Source organism: Cariama cristata, unplaced genomic scaffold, assembly GCF_000690535.1.
Source record: "Cariama cristata isolate BGI_N322 unplaced genomic scaffold, ASM69053v1 scaffold32521, whole genome shotgun sequence".
Classification (NCBI taxonomy): domain Eukaryota; kingdom Metazoa; phylum Chordata; class Aves; order Cariamiformes; family Cariamidae; genus Cariama; species Cariama cristata.
The window spans coordinates 1,328-21,575 of record NW_009598167.1 but is presented as its reverse complement, the minus strand read 5'-3'; the positions used below and the strand labels follow the sequence as shown (position 1 = coordinate 21,575).

Sequence of the window (20,248 nt, the reverse complement as noted above, 5' to 3'; positions counted from 1 at the left end):
TTGAAATTAGACAACTAGCTCATCAGGGGCATTTGAAACACTGAATAAGAGTTTCTAAGCAGAAACATATTCAAATATTTCCTAATAAATAAGTTTTCCAAAAGGGTGTTTAATGATGTTGTACATACAGATGAGTGGGATACAGTAATAGCCTCAATTTAGTCACTGCAGTTTTTGCTCAGAAAGGTTATACTGTCATTATAATTTTGTATTTTAGTTTGTTTAACTTTTTAAAACACCTGCTTGTTTGGAAATAAAATCCAAGATTGCAACAGACACTCATTGCTAAGCATTCCTGACATTGTTATTCTCTTATTTCTCTTTGTCAGCAGTAGTGTGGCCAGCAGGACCAGGGCAGTGATCGTCCCCCTGTACTGGGCACTGGTGGGGCCGCACCTCGAGTGCTGTGTTCAGTTCTGGGCCCCTCACCACAACAAAGACCTCAAGGTGCTGGAGCGAGTCCAGAGAAGGGCAACGAAGGTGGTGAAGGGTCTGGAGCACAAGTCTGATGGGGAGCGGCTGAGGGAACTGGGGGTGTTTGGTCTGGAGAAGAGGAGGCTGAGGGGAGACCTGATCGCTCTCTACAACCACCTGAAAGGAGGGGTGGCCAGGTGGGGGTCGGTCTCTTCCCCAAGTAACGAACAATACGACGAGAGGAAACGGCCTCAAGTTGCACCAGGGGAGGTTTAGATTGGATATTAGGAAGAATTTCTTCACTGAAAGGGGTGTCAGGCACTGGAGGAGGCTGAGTCACCATCCCTGGAGGGATTTAAAAGACGTGTAGATCTTGTTCTGAGGGACATGGTTTAGTGGTGGGCTTGGCAGTGCTAGGTTAATGGCTGGACTCTATGATCTTAAAGGTCTTTTCCAAGCTAAACGATTCTATGATTCTTTAAATTGTCCCTCCATATAAGTAGTAGGAGAACTCTCACAGAGAAGTAAAACCAGAGAGATCCTAATTTACACAAGAACTGCCAATAAGGTAGCCAATAAGCTGTGTGCTCAACTGTGCGGCACAAGAGGTCTTCTCTTCTCCCTACTTATCAGTAAGAAAAAAACAATTAATAAATGGGAATTTTTATATGAAAGGATAAATATCCTTACCAGCATAATCACATAAGTGGACACCTACTGCTGGATCTGTGGTACACTAACGCATTCCATTTTGTACCACAGATAGGGTTCCTGTGTATATTCTACTTCCAAATGTCCCAGGGAGTCAGATTTGACAGGATTCCCACTAATATTTGGAGCTTAAAAACACTACTGCAGCTGAACCCAAACTAGAAAATGATGGACTAAATTTAAAGAAATCCAATAATATTCACAAAATAAGATTCTTTGTTTAGCACCACAACATCAATTTATCGAAATCCAAGGAGTTGTTTCCTTCCACCTAGTCCAGATTTTCTCTTGCCCGAAGTTCCAGTTTTACATAGTGAAGAATGATGCAGAGCATCTGAAGGTAGGTTTGACCTCAAACACCACTTAAGAGATAAAGTCATCGTTGTGCTGCTTTGTAAAGAGCACCTTGCAGCCCCAGTAAGGAACTGTACTAACTTCTCCAACATGTGAATGGCTAAGCAAAAATTCAAGTGGCTTCTTTTTTGCGAACTGGAATGTCTGCTAGCCCAGGAAAACGCTGCTGGCCTATCAGTTGTATTTTGTGAAGGGACACCAATTCTTAAGGTGATGAAACAGTTACCTGCATTAGGAATGAAATTGCATAACAAACTAAGAGAACAACAAGCTAAACACAGAGGAGTCTTGAGCTACTCTAAAAAATATTATTGTTGAATGAATTTTAGATTTACAACAACTAGTCTCTCATACACTGCAGCTCTTTCTTACAGGAAGACTTAAAGATGTTCTTTCAGAGGAGTCTCTAATTGATGTCTGCTCACAGGTCTTCAACAGTTTAGGAAGGATAAACTGAAATCTACGAAGTGCAAAAAAGAAAAATACCTCTTTCATCTTTGATGCTAACATAGATAACAAATGCTGATTTATAATTAGGAGTTTCCTTAGCAGCAGCTGGATGACCAAACACTTTGGACTCACTAATAAGGAAAAATAACTAAAAAAGATAGATGTGACCTCCTGTAAGGTCAGCAGTACACTGACAGTTATCCTTGAGAAGGGAATAGGGATTTTCTTCAGATCACAAAAAGGACAATTAAAGAAAAAAACAAACCTTACAAGAAGTGGACTTCTGAGATTTCCTTTAACAGAGATTTCCAAGTCTGAACCAAATTTAAATGTACGTAGCAAGAAAGAGCCTCTATGCCTCTATAGTGATCAAGGTAACTCTTCAGGCTAAGCACTTACCTCTTCTGATAATACCCATATATATTCATATCTATTTAAAATAAATAAAATCAAGTAGTGTCTCAGAGAAGAATAGAAACTGGTAAGAAAATCTGGGGAAAAGAACCCCACAATACTCATGACCAAAGAAGGCCCAAAGATAATCTATGACTTCTTCCTGAGCTAGAGAAAACGGAGTACAAAACTGCACGGAAGAGATGCATAGACCTTGGAATTCCAGTCCTTAATACACTGCACCACCTTCACTAGCAGCAAAGGATAACCACTGTCATTCCAGAAACCCTCTTTATAAAGAGTGTTCATTGAACACACATTGCTGCTATGAAAAAAAAACAATTGCTACTATAATCATATCAGGTGGAAATGCAGAAAAATCTACAAAACCTGTCTGGAAAAAGGAAGGCTTAAGAATACTTGTCCTTTCTAGAGCAAGCAGAGAATGGACTCCAAACTTGAATAAAGTCCACCACATTTGCCAGAGGAGGAAACCGACCACAAAGCGGGACCTCCAAAGCCTTACAAGAGGCAGGAAACCCCTGAGTACCACATTGAGGGAATACTGGCAATATTCAAGGACAGAAAATTAATTTGCATAACAAATACAAAACATCTGAATAGTGAGCACACTTCACAAGCCCTGAACTAAGCAGTAACTCATTAAAGTTGTTCTAAGAGTAATTTGTACATGGAGGCTGTACGGTAATCCAAGAAACACTGAAATTAGGTTTCAGTAAGCAGCAGTAATGCAAACTGCTTTATTTGTACTTTTTATGGACATTTTCACAGCTTAAACTCTAAGTATTCATGTATCCAAATCACAAGCTATACCCCAGAATATCAAGGGAAAAAACCCAAAAATCTAAATTTAGGAGTTATAAAGCTCAAGAGTTGTTTTCAAAGCTCAATACACATCTATGCACTTCTTTAACACAGATAATACATTCACAAGCGTTTTCTGCCAGGAAGCAAAACAGGACTGCTGCTTTGTTCATTCGCATACTCATGCCTAGCACGGTTTAAGCTGACAGCTGTGTTATGTCTATGTTACCAGCCATTCAATTCAGCAAATTGGAAGGTCTACTACCTCTAGGAAGGCCTTTACAGTTTGCTGTGTTGGTGAACACAAATATGTCCCCATCAGAGACAGATGACAGACTTTTAACATGTCTGAGAAAATTTTCTGAACACTACTCAGCTACGTTTATACTTCAGGGAAGAAGAGATTACATTCTCCACTCTCTGCTACTTGGGGGCTGAGGGAAAGTGCTCGCAAGATTAGCTGTATTTCCTACAAAGGATTTTAAAGATTTTTTTCTTCATTTGTGACATTTCAGAAAAATAAAAAATGAACACCCAATTAGCACTAACTTACAGGACAAAACAATATTTATTCTTAGGCAGTATTTTACACTTTACCCTAACTACTGGGCAAGCTAGTTATAAAAAGTTCATTAGGAGGGAAGTTCAAATTTAGAAAATATCATGTTCAAAACAACAAATAAGAAACCTCAACACATCAAAGACTAAAGAAAACATGTCCAAAAGAGACAAAGTGCAACCCATGCAATATTTTTCTTCTGCTTTTAAATTAACTAAACCTTAGCATAATCTCCTTTTGGTGATGTAGTAATGCAGACCGAGTCACTTTTCATGGTATGGAGGAGCAGAAAGCAATGACAGCAGCAAAGGCAGACCTTGCAGTCTATCTGCTTAAAATTCACACCCTTTCACCTTGCGTGTGTGTGGAAGAAGTAAGTGGAACAGAAAATCACTTCCACCTGGACCACTGCTTCTCTTTATCTGTTAAAGGCACATATATCACTCCCATCAGAGGCTTCATTTTGACACTGCCATCTTCTAGTTTGTCATACTGTTCGAGCATCTGGTTTCCCCCTGCAGGGCCCACTGGTAATATCAATCTTCCGCCAGGTTTTAACTGATCTATAAGCTAGAACACAACACAGAAATTAGAATGCAACCAGCCACTTCAGAGAAGCTGGATCCAAATTTTGTTACATTAAATTAACAGCTTTGCCACAATTTCTCCATCTACTATCATGCAGTAGATAACCACTTCAATTAGGAAAAATAAAAAACGCACTGAAAATGAGAGCATCACAACATAGTACACAACTGGTATTGCAGAAACATTCACAATAATTTCATATAATTAATTCCAGAAGAAGGTTAAACAGCAATTGGATTAACCGGGTTGGTTGCAGTTTTAGCTTCCACATAAGAGGGGAAAAATATGTAAGTTACAAATTATTTTTACAGTAGATTCAATCTTTTTAAACTGCCAGTTTTAACTGTTTGAGACTTACTGTGCATCAGTACAGGCCCACTGTCTAACACTTTTGGGGTAACTGATCTCCCTTTAAGCCCTCAGAATAAGATTTGAGATTTCGTGACTTTTTAAAAATTTATCCTCCTGGAATAATTTTAAGTTGTCTACAACACAGTCACTACCCAACAGCTCCTCCTTCATTCTGTGAATGGAGCAGATTTTATGAAACCAGTCTAAAATATAGGAATATGAGTAAGATAAGCAACAAGTAACAGAGTATGCAAGAGAAATGCTTGGATTTTTTTTTCTTTCATAATTAAAGAAGGAGGCTAATCACAGTACTCAAGGAAAATTCAGTACTTTCCAGATGCCATGAAAAAAAAAAAAACAACTTAATCTGTTACTAACAAAAGTTATAATTAAGAACTGTTTCATTCACTAATAAGCTTTAAATTACCTTTTTAACTGTCATCTGTCAACACTTTGCTGGGAACAGCCCCACACACACTCACCCCAAAATAAAATACAAAAAATAAAACAACAGCCAATGTCTGGAAGTGTCTAACCTGTCTATATTACCTCAAACCTCCAGTCCTTTCACTATCCCTCATTAAAAGTCAGATTTAAAAAAACCACCCTTAACTGGTATCTAGCATATCAAAGTCATGCTACATATTCCCATTCACCTAATGAAAGGAAGAGAAAAAAAATCTTATCTCCAAGAATGGACTTGATACATGCACACTCTGAAGTCCCTAGTTACTCTTCAGCTTCTCTAATAAGAACTGCCGTGCAGCCACTCTGAAAGCTACAAACACATGGCGTTGTCTGTATTTCCAGATGAGAACATTACTTTTCCAACCAGCTCAATGCCTTAGAACCTGGGAAACAAATACTTAAATTTTGTAATTCAATGTTTGATAAAACCAAATTAAGTTATTAAATAAAATGCTCCAGTTCATTGTTGCAATAGAGGGTTGCACAGAAGCCATTTTAAAATATGTTTATTTAGAGGAGAATTATTAGAACATACAGCTTTTGCAAACCAACAGGAAGCCCAGTTGTATCAGAAACAAAAACCCCATATCACACTGCCCACTGATACTCCCAGCAGCGCAAGTCTAACAAGTATTTTACATATATATCTACGTAAAAGGTTCTTTACAGCTAAGAGATTACTAATCACACACATAAAACATAAAGGCTTACTGCTTGGGGCACAACTGGTGCTGCAGCTCCTACATGAATCGCATCATAGGGAGCTTCTTCTGCATATCCCATTCTTCCATCTCCCACTGCAAGAAAACACTTTTTTTTTTTTAATGTTTTCAAAAGGAGTGGAGAAAACAGCTGATCTCCCATATCTACAGGTAGATAAAAAGCTATGCTCAGATTTCAACTAAAATTCTGCTGAGCAGTAATAACATGATGAAATCAGTTTAAAAATATTAACATAATTGCAAAATAAATGCAACAAAACACCCTTCATATGTACATACACAAACACTTATAAGAGATATGAAACACTACTGAAGCACTTTAAATTAGAAAGGATGGATTTATAACAAAAGTTCTTGGACACACATGGTCCACCCAGAAAAGATACTTAAGTATTTATGTGCCTTGCCATTCCAATGCAGGTGACTTTTCCCCTCATTCTCCCTCTCGGAACATCGCTTTGCTTTGCCTTGCCTTCACACGCACCCTTCCTAAATATAATGTAAATCATAAGCCTAAAGCATTAAATCTCAGACGCATGTACTAGGAGACTCCAAAGGTGAGGAAAAGACAAAGCAAGTATTCACATGGACTATACACCTATAACTGCACTACCAGCTGGAATGAAAGTCCACCTCTACGTTCATACACTACGGCAGTACCACACTAATCCCCTTTGCCAGCAGATGGGTCTCCCTACCCTTCCTGCAGACAACAGCCAGGTCAGACCTGGGGGTAAAGCTCCAGGTGGCTGCTTGGAAGACGTTAGGACTAATTAAGTTATTCAGAGGGCTACCGATACAGCTTCAGCTTTGGTGGAGAAATACCCTATCACAGATGTCTCATACCATCCCAGTTATGCTGGATGAAACAGGAATAGATTGGGTTTTCTAAGCCACTGAAATGTAGCAAAGTAAACTAGACCCTGAGTTAAGTTTTGAAAGAAGATGATGTGAATGTGGCATCCACGGTATTTACAGGAAACCAATGGGAAATTCAGAGCAAGTTAGGCAAGCTCTCTCTATTTAGGAACAAAAGTAGTAAATGAGGCTAAACCATCTGTAAATTCATACTCAATGAGTGCAGAAGTCCCCGTAACCAGTCAAGAAGAAAAAGCACAGAGGTTAATGAACTTAGCTCCCTGCTCAGCACAAGTAGTGGTTTGGGGTTTCCTGTGTTCAGGCTAAGCCTCGACTGCTGTGCAATCGCTGTTATCACAGGTAAACCAAAAGGCTGAATGAGTCAAAAGAAGTTCTAAGCCTCTACCAGAGGCTGAAAATTTATCAACTTTTTGCCTTCCAACAACTCACAAGCCAGGAAAAATACACGATGGCCATAGCAGGTTTCATTTTGACTTCAGTGATAGGGAGGGCCACCTGGACAGTAACAACACCCTGAAGTATCCACAACTGTACAGGAAGACCTGGAGAGCTCCTTGAAACAATTAAAATTGGGGTGTTGGTCATCTTTCATATTAGATCCTGAAACAAGACCCTGCAAGCACCTTCTACACCCAAAGCTTAAGGGCTGTAAGAAGAGAACATATTTCCTCAGTAGCTGAGAAGCCCCTTAAAGCTCAGTGACTTATTTCCTCATACCATCAGTTCTGACCAGCACAAGCTCCAACCAAGGGCCATGGGCAGAAGCTGCCAAGCAAGAGCTACCAACGCTTCAAGAGAACTCATGCCTATCGACCACCAACTCCACTCAGTCAGCTTTTATTACTGTTGCCAGTAATGAAAGTTCCAGGATTTCCAGGGCTTCATCTCTCTGACTCTGCCAAAGTAGGTTCTACTGGAACAACCACCTCCACACAGTCAAGTAAATAATTTATATTTGCTTATATCTTAGTAGCACTGTACATCTCCTTTGAAGAGGAAGTAGAGATGTGTTGCCGCATCAAGCCACTATTCCATCAGAGAAAGCAATGGAGAAAGACTTCTTTAGCTCAAGCATACAGGTACTGCTTTGAATGATGTTAGTTACACAGGCAGACAGACCCTCATTCCCCAAGATGCAGCAGTAGGCATGAGAAGCAGTGATCTCCAGTACTGCTGGCAAAAGAAGAGGAGATTGCTGAGTTGAAAAAACAACTGTGAAAGAAACTGCTAAGTTGTCTTCTGAAGGACACTTGTATTCTTGTGCACTGTCCAGAGAAGTCTGACTGTGACTTCTGTACATCTTATCACTTTGCTGACAGTGGTAAAAAGAATCCCAAAAAAATCTAAACCCTTTGGCTCTTAGAATCAATAGCCTAAACCAAAGCCATCATCTTCAGCATGAGCACACACCAACAAAAAAAAAAATAAATCATGCTCCTTTTTATGCATCAAGTACAGCATGGCTCTTCCCTTTTAACATCCACAAAAATTCTCCCAGCTACAGCAGTCAGGTATATATCCACCTACAATGGGAACATACTTCCAGCTATCCAGAAGATTTAAAAAAAAACAAAAACAAAACAAAAGAAAACAGTGAAGCTGCCATTCACGTATTCAATGTGATACAAAGTATTGCATTTTCAAACGTCCAAGGGGAAACAGCAGCCCAAATTTTGAGCTTGTGCTTACAACCTGAGTAACATCACCTATCCTACCCAGACCTCCAGTTATGTGCAGCCTGTTAATGAAGTAATCAAAGCGGTGGGTGGCAGATGGTGATGAGGGGGGAAGTAGTGTCAGGACTTTCTGACGTAAAAGGGTTTTGTAGCTTGTTTTTGAAGACTGACTGCGGATCATGGTACTCAAGCGTTCGGTGTCTCTATGCAGAGCTGTTTCACACAGAGCTGTACCAGGAGCACAGAAACAGAAGAAAACGACTTCACTGTGGTTAGAATACCCTCATGCCCTCTGGCTATCTCTGCATCAGCAAATAGCGCAGTACAATAGAAGCAGATCTGTACAGCAAAACAGTTTTTGCTGAGACTCTGATGTCTATGCAACATGTGCATTTCAGAATGATCGCTCTGGTCTAGGTCTAGTCTTATTGGCCTAATATCCATTAACATATGAAACATATTTGGTTGCTCAGAGCACATAATCCAGTATATTTTCATCCAAAAGGAATGAGAGTTTGTGCTCTCCAGGAGTACTCTCATGTGAGAGAAAGTGTGGTAAGTGGAAGCAGTCGAGAGATTCACCTCAAAAGCATCCCTTGGATTTTAAGAGAAAAAAAAAGCAAAAAACAAACCACACACAAAAAAGGCAAAAACCCCCACAAACTAATACAGACATACCCTAAGTATACTTATTCCCAAGTTCTCAGTGCAGTTCTATTACTGAGACACCCCAAAATAATGTTGATGGTTCTGAAATGCAGTTATGGCATATCTGAGGTGTGACAAAGCAACGGAGAATGTTTGAAGCATATTTGTGAAAAGCCAGCCACTGACATACCTAGTTTTAGTTCATACAGTTCCCATCACCAATTGGCCCTCGGTTTTCAGGGTCTCTTTACTTGTGTGTTGGGGAGCAGGGTGTTTGGTTGGGGTTTTTTTGTTGTTGTTTTGTTTTAAAAACCAGCTCTGTCTGGATTCTAGCTCCACATCAAAGAGCTCCCAGGAATCCAGCACAGTTGAAACATTCTTCTTTACCATATAATTCACAAAAGTGCTACTCATCCATCTGTACTTTTTTTAAATGTACATCACAACAAAACTATTCAGAATTCTCTTAGTCATCCTGCTACACAGTCAAACATAATATAGATGATGATATTTGCTTAGAATTCTAGACTCCCAAGAGCATCAGAGCTTGCTTCAGTATAGCCAGAAGCTTAAGTCCAAATTGCTCTTGTACAGCAACAAAGGAAATTATCCCCCCATTCCCCCTCTCCAGCCCCAACAGTCTGACTTCTTTTCCAAGGAAGTGTAAGGCATAAGTGTTCTCAGTGAGGGACACTGCATTTTATACGCATGTATAAGTACATGTGTTGATTGGCTTATTTAAAAAAGACTTAGAAGAGCTCCTCATTTATAGAAGATGACCATGAATCAAAATGCTAATTAAAGTAAGAGCCAAACATCACATAATGATCATTTTTCCAAGCGCTCTTATAAGAAGCCTCAAAATAACCTAGCTCTTCAACTTCCTTTTTAAACTTAAAAAATGGAATGATAATGAAAGGAATGCTTTCCTCCTGCCAGCTTTGCACCTTCTTAAAAAAAAAAAAAAGCAGCATCTTTTTAGTCAAAAAAGTATTATTTAAAACAATTCACTATCCTTGTATAATTTTAGCATTATTTCCTCTCAGTAACTCTGATTGAACTAAAGTAGTCTGGTGTCAATTAATCACTTCCTTAACATATAAATACAATTAATTTTAAAAGCAAGTGAAATAAACTTCAGTGATGCATGCTGCCAATCTACTACTTCCACTCGACTCTTTGCACGCAGCTTTCTCAATTACTATATCAGAAGTATGAAAGCTTTGTTAAAACACCCAAATTTAGATGACAGTACATTTATTCAATAAAAGTTGTGAATTCAAACCCAATTTTAAATAGCAAATTTAACATGACAGACCTTCAGCATGTAAAGTATTTTCACCGGAAAACACTTCCCTGTTCAGCTTCTCTAATAGAACGATTATGTATTCTTTAAGATTACCAGAAGTCATATTCTCAAAACTTTGTGAAGATGGTATTTTTCAAATGCCTAAAGATGATTTGGATTTTAAAATTTTCATTTGGCTCCTCTTCCTTTGGTTTAACTTCTTAAATTAGAATTTTTAATCACATCCAATTCCAGTCATTTTCAACCAGCTGCTAGAAAGAATATTAGTTTAATTAGTAAGTATATCAGTCTGATGCTCACCAATCAGTTTCACTCTTCCTGAAGACAGCAATGTGGGATCATCTTTTTTGACATTATTTATTGAGTCATCTACTAGTTCTTTGATATGATCAATTCCTACAACTTGTCCTTTGGGACCAACCTGGAATAAAAATATACAGTTGAATAATTTCTGCTAGTTTGGATTTATTTATAGAATGAGTATTTCTATCTCCTGAGCCTATTTCTCTAAAATAAAATAAATAAATAAATAACCAGTAAAGTGGTAGTATATTTCCCCAATGTTATTAAAACTACTGTTTGGAACGACACATCCTGACTACTAGAAGCAACTGGTAATTAAATTTGTTGGTGGTCTTATACATGCTTGTTATAGTCATCTTTCTGAGATCTGATTCAGTTAAGTTATACTATTAGTGGAGATTTCTTCTCTGAATGTTTAGAAGTTAAATTTGATCACGAGCATTGGCATTACCTGCAACAGAAAGTAACAACTTCAAGGACAAAGACTAGATCTAATCTCCTTTCATGTTGAATAAACTTACTTAAAGATTAAGGTTTTCCTAGAGAAGACCTTACTTCAAGGAAAATAGTAAGTCATGCGTTTTACTCTAAGTTATCTCAAGAGTCCTATTCTTTCAGAAGTAAATGCAGCAATTAACAGTCAGGAACAAACTAGTTTTCACCTACCCTTGCATTCACTAATTTACTTTCAGATTTACAGCTCTCTTCCACAGAAAGAGTGGAACTTTTGAGAGTTCATAAATCGCAAAAGGCCACAAAAGATATGTGTATTTTGAGGGGAAGAGAGGCCTACTAACAAAGACTTCTTCATTACAGATATTTCTTCTGGAATTGTGTCTTTATTCCAGAAAAATTGTTCCAGTTCTGGAGAGATGAGAAAAAGAATGCAAATCTTAAAAATCAAACCATTTTTAACAGGATCCAACTCAAAGAACGCAATGGCTGGGCACGTCCTAGCAGCCCATGCTGTCATACAACTTTGTCTTTGGACACATCTGAATCCATTGGTTATGCTTCTGTATCTTACATTTTAACGTTGCTAAGACGTTGCTAACGTTTTATTAAGGACAAGTCCTATGTTACAAATATCAAAAGAGCAGTGTTATCTCTTTGTTTTCAAGCAGACCATCAGACCAGTCTTTGAAAGGGAGCAATACACATGGCAACTTTTCACTATGACAACCACAGGTTGCTATTTGGAGGAGTGCCTGGCAGTCAGTTGCACCAGAAGCTGGCAAAAGATCCAGTGTAGTCCAACAAAGGGTAACGTCACAGAAATTAAAGTTTAGCAAAATGGTCATAGCATGAAACAGCCTGATATCAAAGTAAGAGAACCTCTTGCTGCATGTCATAGTCTGTTACGCTATTTCTGAGTCCTCATCGATTACCCTTGTCTATTGCCCTGGAACTCTGAGGTGTGTGCAATCGAGACAATAGCATAATAGTACAATTTGGGGTATCTCCATGGTCTGTTTGGAATAAAAATATACCCCACTTTTTTTTTTTGTAATTCCAGTACATACAGGACAAAAACTACAATTCATTTAATTTGCCAGCAACCTTTGAGAGCTAATAAACTTAAGCTTGTATGCTATGTAGGTAAGTTTATCACATCAGTTTAACATCAAAACCCAAACAAAAATCTTAAAGATGCTTTACTAGTCTAAGTAAACACAAAGCTGTCCCAGAAGTACCACAAGTGAGGTTATCATCAGAGTAAAGCGGTCATGACATCAACGTGCACTCAGGTACTCATGCCACAGATGCGAGCTACTCATTCTAGATCTCAAGTAGACCGAGAATTAACATCCACATGATCCAGTAAGCACATCCCCAATTGAATTTTGATAGCAAAACACTTTACCATCATTCCCCATAATATACTTCTTTCAAGCTTTTGTTACTGTTCGAAAGCACTTTACGGAGAAAGTCAGAGCAGTACATACTGTCTTATCTACATTCATTCAAGTGGATGAAGCAAGATCTGTACGGCACAGTGATAATGCTATCAAACAGAACAAAAGCATTTATCCAATGTTTCACAAAACACATCTGTAAGGCATTCCACAGCACACCACCATGGGAGATTCAGAAAAGGAACATGACATTCTAAGACAATAAAAAGACAGTGTGATTAACCTCAGAAAAATTGGAAAGAGATTTCCTTTGTGGTAATTCTGACTTCTCTGCAGACATTTTCAGCTTTTCTTATATAGCTGTTTTAAAAGAAAAAAGTGCACAACCACAACTTATCACATCTTATCAAAAATGGCTATTCCTCTATGCATTCGTAACTTCAGCGAGAAATACACATTACTTTGACAAAAGTTGTAACACTTGTGGGATTGGAGTTCCCATGCATGCTACTAGCACTTGATTATTGACTACAAAGTTAGACCAAAAATAACAGGTAGAAGTTGAATAAGTGACATTTAAGATTTCCTCTAAACTGCAGTTTGGTTAACTTATTTCAACTACCTTTTTTTTTTTTTTTTAATTTTGCAGCTAAAAAAACTACATACTTCTACTAGTGCATTGCCCAGTCCTAAACATTCTTATCTAATTCTTAACACAGGAAACCAGAAGTGATTGCAGACTCAACAGATCAGTGCTCGAAAACAGAAAACTAAGTTGCAAAAAACCCATGAGAATTTATCATATGCATCACCATATTCCAAATTAGCTTCTCAGAAAGACCAATTAAAAAAATATCTAGTTGGCAGTTTAATGAAGGTCTCCGCTAGTTATAAAGTAATGATAAAATACTGGAATGGAGAAAGAAAAACTGATTATATTCCACTACCTAAATTAATCTAACAGTACTGTAGTTACAGTCATCATAAAACAAATTTTTTCATCTTTTTTTTCCTGATGTAAGATAAGGTGAAACCACAGAGAATTCCTTACACACGGGTTGAACAGAGATTAAGTTACCTGGATAAAATGAAAAAGAATATAAATTAATAACTAACTTAGAAAAGATTAAATGGATCCTTATAGTGATGCTCACACAATACAGCAACATGAAAAAAAAAAAGTTAATTCAAAACCAATTTATATACATACAATATATTTTCCTGTGGAAATAGTATTCTTTTAGGTCTCACTAAACTCTCATCATAGCAGGAAGACATGACAATTGATCACAGTGAGAACATTCATACCCACACAAGTTAATCTAAAAATTGAGCTGGACAAGACAAACACCTCCTTCCTTCAAGCTATAAAGCAACAACTCAAATGTAATCAAGAAAAAAAATTTCCCCTCTAGGTAGTTTCTTCACCATCACAAGATTTACTGGACCTTTTAACTCAACCAAGGTAAGAAATGGGTACTAATCACACTCAGAAGAGTAAATTATTTTCTGTATAACATACATCAGTCCACTGCATGAAGGATGCTGTTTTTCCCTCCCTTTAATTCAGAGTTACTCTACAGTTCAAGCGGTTCTGACGGTCAACTGATGAAACTAAGTATCTCACCATTCGCGAAAAGCATGCTGTAAGGATTCCACTTCCAGATCCTACATCAAGTGCTTTGGCTCCTTCATGTAACTGATCAGACAGAAGTTCAAGAGCATATGCATGCTAAGAGAAGACGACAGAGACAGAAAATTTCAAAATATTTTAAGTGTCTATTTTACCCAATATGTGTTCACTTCTTCAGTGATTTTGGGCAATGCACTGAGGATTTGTGTGAAAAAAACTCAGAATTTTTTATTACAAAAAAAGTAGGGGGGTTTAACTACATGGTATCATCATTGTTTTCATTCACTTCAACAAATTGTGTGTGTATGCATTTTTTTGTTTTTTTAAGCATATATAGATATCAACTTATCTGAACATTTTCTAACACAGACTCAATTTATATACAGTTATTGGGAGAAACACCATAAATCAATTTAATTCTCTTCAGGTCTGGTGGCTCTTACTATTCCGGCAGTATATGGCCCATAAAGAATTTAGCTTATCATTATGCTATGTACATTGGAATAAGCTGGGACAGAGGCTAGCTAGGAAGAAGGCAGCTCTGGAGCATCAAGGAAAACGGCTATTAAAACTACCTCTTGTATTGTCTGCACACTCGCCAAATCAGAGAGTAGGAAAAAGGAGCTGTCTTTTACAAAAGCAGATAGCCAGGCTCGTGTATGAAATGCAGTAGTCTACAGACACTCTTCCTGAGTTTTGCTTTCCTACATGGTGGACCAGTATACAAACTAAGCTTAGGTCGCACACTAAAAAAACAATTTGTTCTTTAATGTTTCAGAGGTAGCCATTACCATGCTCTTGCAGCTTTATCTATCACACCCAGAAAACAGCAATAACGAGAACATTTACTGTTAAGATTTGCTTAGAGGATACATTTCTTTTTTGCTGTAACACTTCATATACTACTAGCGCTAAGCATAGGATAAGTCAAAGATAATGACAGGTGAGTTAAAATTTTGAAAACATAATTAATACTTTTATCTCCCGTAGCCACAATACTTCTTTCTCTGTCTTTCTCTGAATAAAATTGTTAACATTTCCATACAAAATTTCTGATTTTTTTTAATGTTGATAACTAAGTAAATTCTAACTAGGTAGTTTTTAGTCAAGAGGAGCAGACTTTTACTATGTTTTGACACTTTCCAAACATCTGAAGGACAAAATATATGCTTCTATTTGAGATGAAGGATGAATAAAGAAACACAGACAAATTATGTCTGTGCTAGATCTATATACGGAAATCTCCTCTTAACGCTCAGTCATGAATGCCCTGGTCACAATCATTTGGTAAAAACCCTGCATCTCAGTACAATTTTTTTTTCCTGTCCAAAGAATTAAAGGTATTACAGCAATACCATACCATAGAAATCACTGTTATCCACTCATGAATTCTTATATTTTTATAAATTACAGTGTCAGAGTAATTTAGGTTGGAAAGGATCTCTGGAAATCCTGTGGTCCAACCCTCTTTCAACACAGTGGCAATTTAAATTAGGCTGCTTAGAGCCCTGTCCAGTCAGCTTCTTTGTATATCAAAGAACAGAATTTCCACAGTCTGCGAAATCTGTTCCAGTGCTTAACTGCTCTCAATGGGATTTTTTTTTCACCCAAGAAACTACTCAGAATTTCCCACATTGCATTTTTTTGTCCATTACCCCTCATCCTATCACTGTGCATCTCCAAGAAAAGTCTGGCTCAATCTTCTCTGTGACCTCCCACTAGGCAGTTCACAACAGCATCACTGCAATCAACTGTCCATTAAATTTGCTAGAATAGATATTTTATTTCAGAAGCATTTGGATGTTTATCAAATCACCTATACTAATTACACAAGTTTATAGCTTACCATATGTGGAGCACTGATTGTTGCTTGGAAACCTGTAAACAAAGGAATGGAAGAACATGCTGATCGTTGTTTAGACAGCAACTTTACGATCTTTATTATTGTGACTGTAAAATGCAATACCTTAATTGTCACCCTCATTCAGGGCACTACACACGCACCCCAACAGTTACATAGCTTCTTCAGAAGTGAGTTAAGGTACATCACCCGAAAGCTATGCCATGTCAACTCTGCGCAGGGCAAAAATAAAGGTTCTATCCTTGATCTCGGTTACAATCTCCATTTTGTCACTATATTGCCTTAGCTTGATCAAGGAAGTTGAATTCAGAAGACTAACAACTCCCAGAATAACGTAATGTCTTTTTCACTCAGTCCCTGTGTAAAAACCTGAACTTGTTAGTTTGAGTGTGATGTGGTGGGGATCACAGAACTTCTGGAGACAATAACCTCATCCATTTTACAAACAGCACACACCTATGAGAAAACATGGAGGAATACTCACCTATATTTATTTCTGTGAAGATATATAAGCTTTTGAATATGAATGTATCTTAAAAGATTTTTGAATTTTCCTATACAACTAATACAATCCTAACACAATTCAGAGTTTTCACCACTCACTATTTAGGGAGGCGGGGGGGAAATCAAGAAAAAATAAATTAGTACATTCGCGTAATTCAGTTCTCATGCCTTGGAAAGATACAACTCAGATCTGGATGGGAAACAACTGTCCTATCAGTAGATCTTCCCACTTAAAGCCTGTTTTCATGTTAAAAAAATCTCACCTAAAGGTTTAAGAAACTCTGCACTGATCTCAACTGAATCATCTCTGTAAAAAGAGAGACTGCTTCTGATGTAAACTGGATACAAATGATTTTTAAGTATTTAAACATCAGCTGCACCACCACAAATTGCTGTGGTTTAAAAGATAAATCCATATTTACACATGTTAATATTGGCTAAAGATCATCTGTCTACTTGATGTATCCAAGTATGCCAACTGCATTCCGTAACAAATTGAAACTTAGTTAAAAGGTATTGAATAAACTGATAAAGAACTAAACAAGCTTCCAATTTAAAAAATTATGTTCACATTCTTAACATACATATGACAAAGGCAGTCACAGTTATGCAAATTAGAACAATTTCAATCATTTTTACAAGATGCTCTTACCTATAGACTGTGGAGAATCCATATAAGGGTTGTATTTTGCATAGTGGCAACGGTCTGTAGCCAGCATTACTTCAAACACCTTGTCTGATTTGATTATTCCATTTTCTATAAATAAGCAAATAAATAAAATTGAAGACATCGTTTCTCTTCTGCAACGCAAGAGCATGTGAAATACATGAACATATTCCTAATATTGTGAGAAATCATGCTACCCTACCCTCTCTAACACTCTAACCCTCATCATACTAGAATTTAAGATGTGGTCCATAGATCAAGCGATGCTTAAAGCAGTGAACTTTGAACAAGACTTTCCCAGCAGTTACAGATGCTTTTCTGAAACAGTAGAGACCCTTTGCAAAGATCTATCCCCTAGAAAAACACAACTTCATTCACATCTTTGATATTCCTGAAAACATAGTCAGCAAGAAACTGGTATTACTAAACACACCAAACAAGATATCCTTCATATTTCTAAGAAGCTATGTAAGTGAGTAATTATTGAAAAATATACAAAAGCAGGTTAGAAATATGAAGCTGCAGGATCCCTGCTCAGTATTTTATTTTCAAGATCTGTTTCTCTCTTGTGTTGGCAAAAGAAAAAAATCCTTTTGTACAGAAACTCCTACAGAATTCTTATGCTGGGGCAGACTGAGGCCAAAGAGTTTTTATATCAAAACACTCTGAATCTTTGTTCACTTTTCAAAATAAAATGTAAATGCACGTAAAATGTCAGAAGCACTGTACGGTGCAGCCATTTTTCCTTGCAATTTTATTGAAGCTTTTAACATTGATAATTCTTTCTTTAAAGTTCTGAAGAGACATTCATGAGTAACAGAAACCTTTGGAAAACAAATAGAAGAAATTAATTAATCCTCTGCATTAAAAGATACAGTGTAAACTACAAATAACTGAAATTTCAACAATGGATTGCTTCATTGAACTACTTTAAACAAGGAAGATTTATTTGGAAAATTATACTTAAAAGGAATAATTTGAGTATCTTTAAATTCCAACCCAAAATACAGTAACATAAAAATCAGATTAAGGCGCTTTTGTAGGATTGTCCTAACTGAAGTGGCACCACTGTTTTTTTTAAAGTCCTACCAACACCTACGAACACCCCAGTGCCCAGGCCTGGGCTAACTTCTCTAGGGGCTCCTCTGACTGTTCACAGTCTGCTCCCAACTACCCTTATCAATCATGGGACTTTGTTCTGGTTTTCCTTATCCACTACCCGTGTCCAGGATTTAATTATCCTATAAAACATAGGCTTGAATTCAGAGAGCAAAATAACCCCCCAGATCATTTTTCTTTTTGGTCTGAAGACAAAGTATCAGATAGAACTGCAATAGGAATATTCTACCAAGTTATTAGAGAAAAGAACAATTCTTTAAAAAAAAATTCTTTTTTAGAATTATTTCTGTATCTGATAAGTCCCAGAAAAAGCATATACTCTCCTCACAGACCACACACACTAAACGTATCTCGTGCTCTGACTTCATTTAGAATTCCATACTACAGTTCCAGTTAGAGAAAACTCCTCATTTCAATGCAAGTTTTTGAATCTGAGACAGCATGCATTTGCAGCAGTTCATATGTTTACTTACTGAGCAAAACTGTACCCCAAAAGAAAACAAATCAATCCATTAACACACTGGTACTGACAAAATAAGATAGTAAGGAAAAAAAAAAAAAAAATCATTCTCCCTTGACCACTTGGAATTAGTGGTACATCAGTTCTGTGAACAAACTGTAGAAACAAAAAACAAAACCAAAAAAACACCCCAAAATCACCCAAAACAAAACAAAAATTTCAAAATTTTACTGTTAGACTGTCATTAGGTATCACCAAGAAACTAGTATCTCTAAAATAAATGTACTTAAAAAAAAAAAAGGAGGCAGGAGAATAAGCAAAGCTCATTAAAACAGGAGTGAAAAGATAAAAGGTTCTAGGGAAGGGAGGTCAAAAAGCAGCAGCCGGGAAGCACTCGGGAAAGACCTAAAATAGCGATTTATTCCTTGAGATTGTGTATTGCGCAGATAGATGTACGGATTCTAGAAGGTACAGGTAGCCACCCACTCTTCCCTTCTGTGTGTTGGGGAAAAAAAACATGCAGGGAATACACCGACCAAGCTTCCAGCTTGGAAGAGCAGCGCAGGGCCCCACGGCGAGGCGAGAACCTCCTCCGTACCGCTGTGACTGCGAGCTTCTTCCACACCACCCACGGCCCATGTCCCTTTTTACCAAACTCCATGCCTGCCACCTCTCTCATCTACTCCTGCCACCTTTCAGTAGCTGTAAGTAAATTCACCTCTCAGCATTTACAAGTTTTATTCTGCCTCCATTCTACTACTTTGCGTATGTATTTTACCCATTCTTCCTCCAGCTTGTTTAATTGGAGTACAAGAGCTCTATGGCAGAGGTTGCCTGTAGACGTCTGCGCAAAACAAAGCACAAAACTTTGTTTCAGCCAAAGTATGTGTAACTTTATCAAGCCTGTTGCTTACACTGACAGGCAAATGACCAAAAAATACTGAAAACAGTAGCTACTAATATTCTGCAAACGCTGAGCATTCAGGATGCTCTTATTCAGCAAACACTCACGAGATTTGCTGACTGTTGGACTCTTTGATTAATGTCATCTTTTTCATCAGTAAATAAGACATTTAAAAAGTTACCCATACTCAAAGTCCCCAGCAGAGCCTGTGGGTGAAGCTGGATCTTGTGTCTCAGCCATGCACTCCAATTACTGAATTACTCTTCATAAAAAAATACACCCTGCCAGCTATGAATGCGGAATTACTGGGCATCACATTAACCCCCCATAGATTAAATCTGCTTTTCAAATTTGCTTATTGTACAATGGAGATAACAACAAATTTTAGGTGGGAATTAAGACAAGCAATCAAGCCCTAAACAGTAAAGTCAATATTGACTTTGTAGGAATTTTTCCTGTGTTGATAACAAAACGAATTTTTCTCAGTCTCACGGCCGAATGTAGAGAAACACAGCAACTGCAAGGTACTGCACTCCAGTGGAAGTCCTCTCCTTCCTCCAGCAGTCAGTCCCAAGATGATCAGCTGCAAGGATC

General features: G+C 37.6%; 1 protein-coding gene across 1 annotated transcript; it reads right to left on the bottom strand.

Annotated features, from left to right (window-relative positions):
- Positions 1-3,903: 3,903 nt before the first annotated feature.
- Positions 3,904-17,363, bottom strand: LOC104156261 (protein-L-isoaspartate(D-aspartate) O-methyltransferase-like). Its single transcript, XM_009709184.1, is given in 7 exon segments — positions 3,904-4,276; positions 5,825-5,910; positions 10,648-10,768; positions 14,134-14,238; positions 15,986-16,017; positions 17,157-17,276; positions 17,279-17,363. Coding segments are annotated over 7 exon segments (729 nt in total). The 3' UTR covers positions 3,904-4,096.
- Between the last annotated feature and the right edge of the window lie 2,885 nt (positions 17,364-20,248).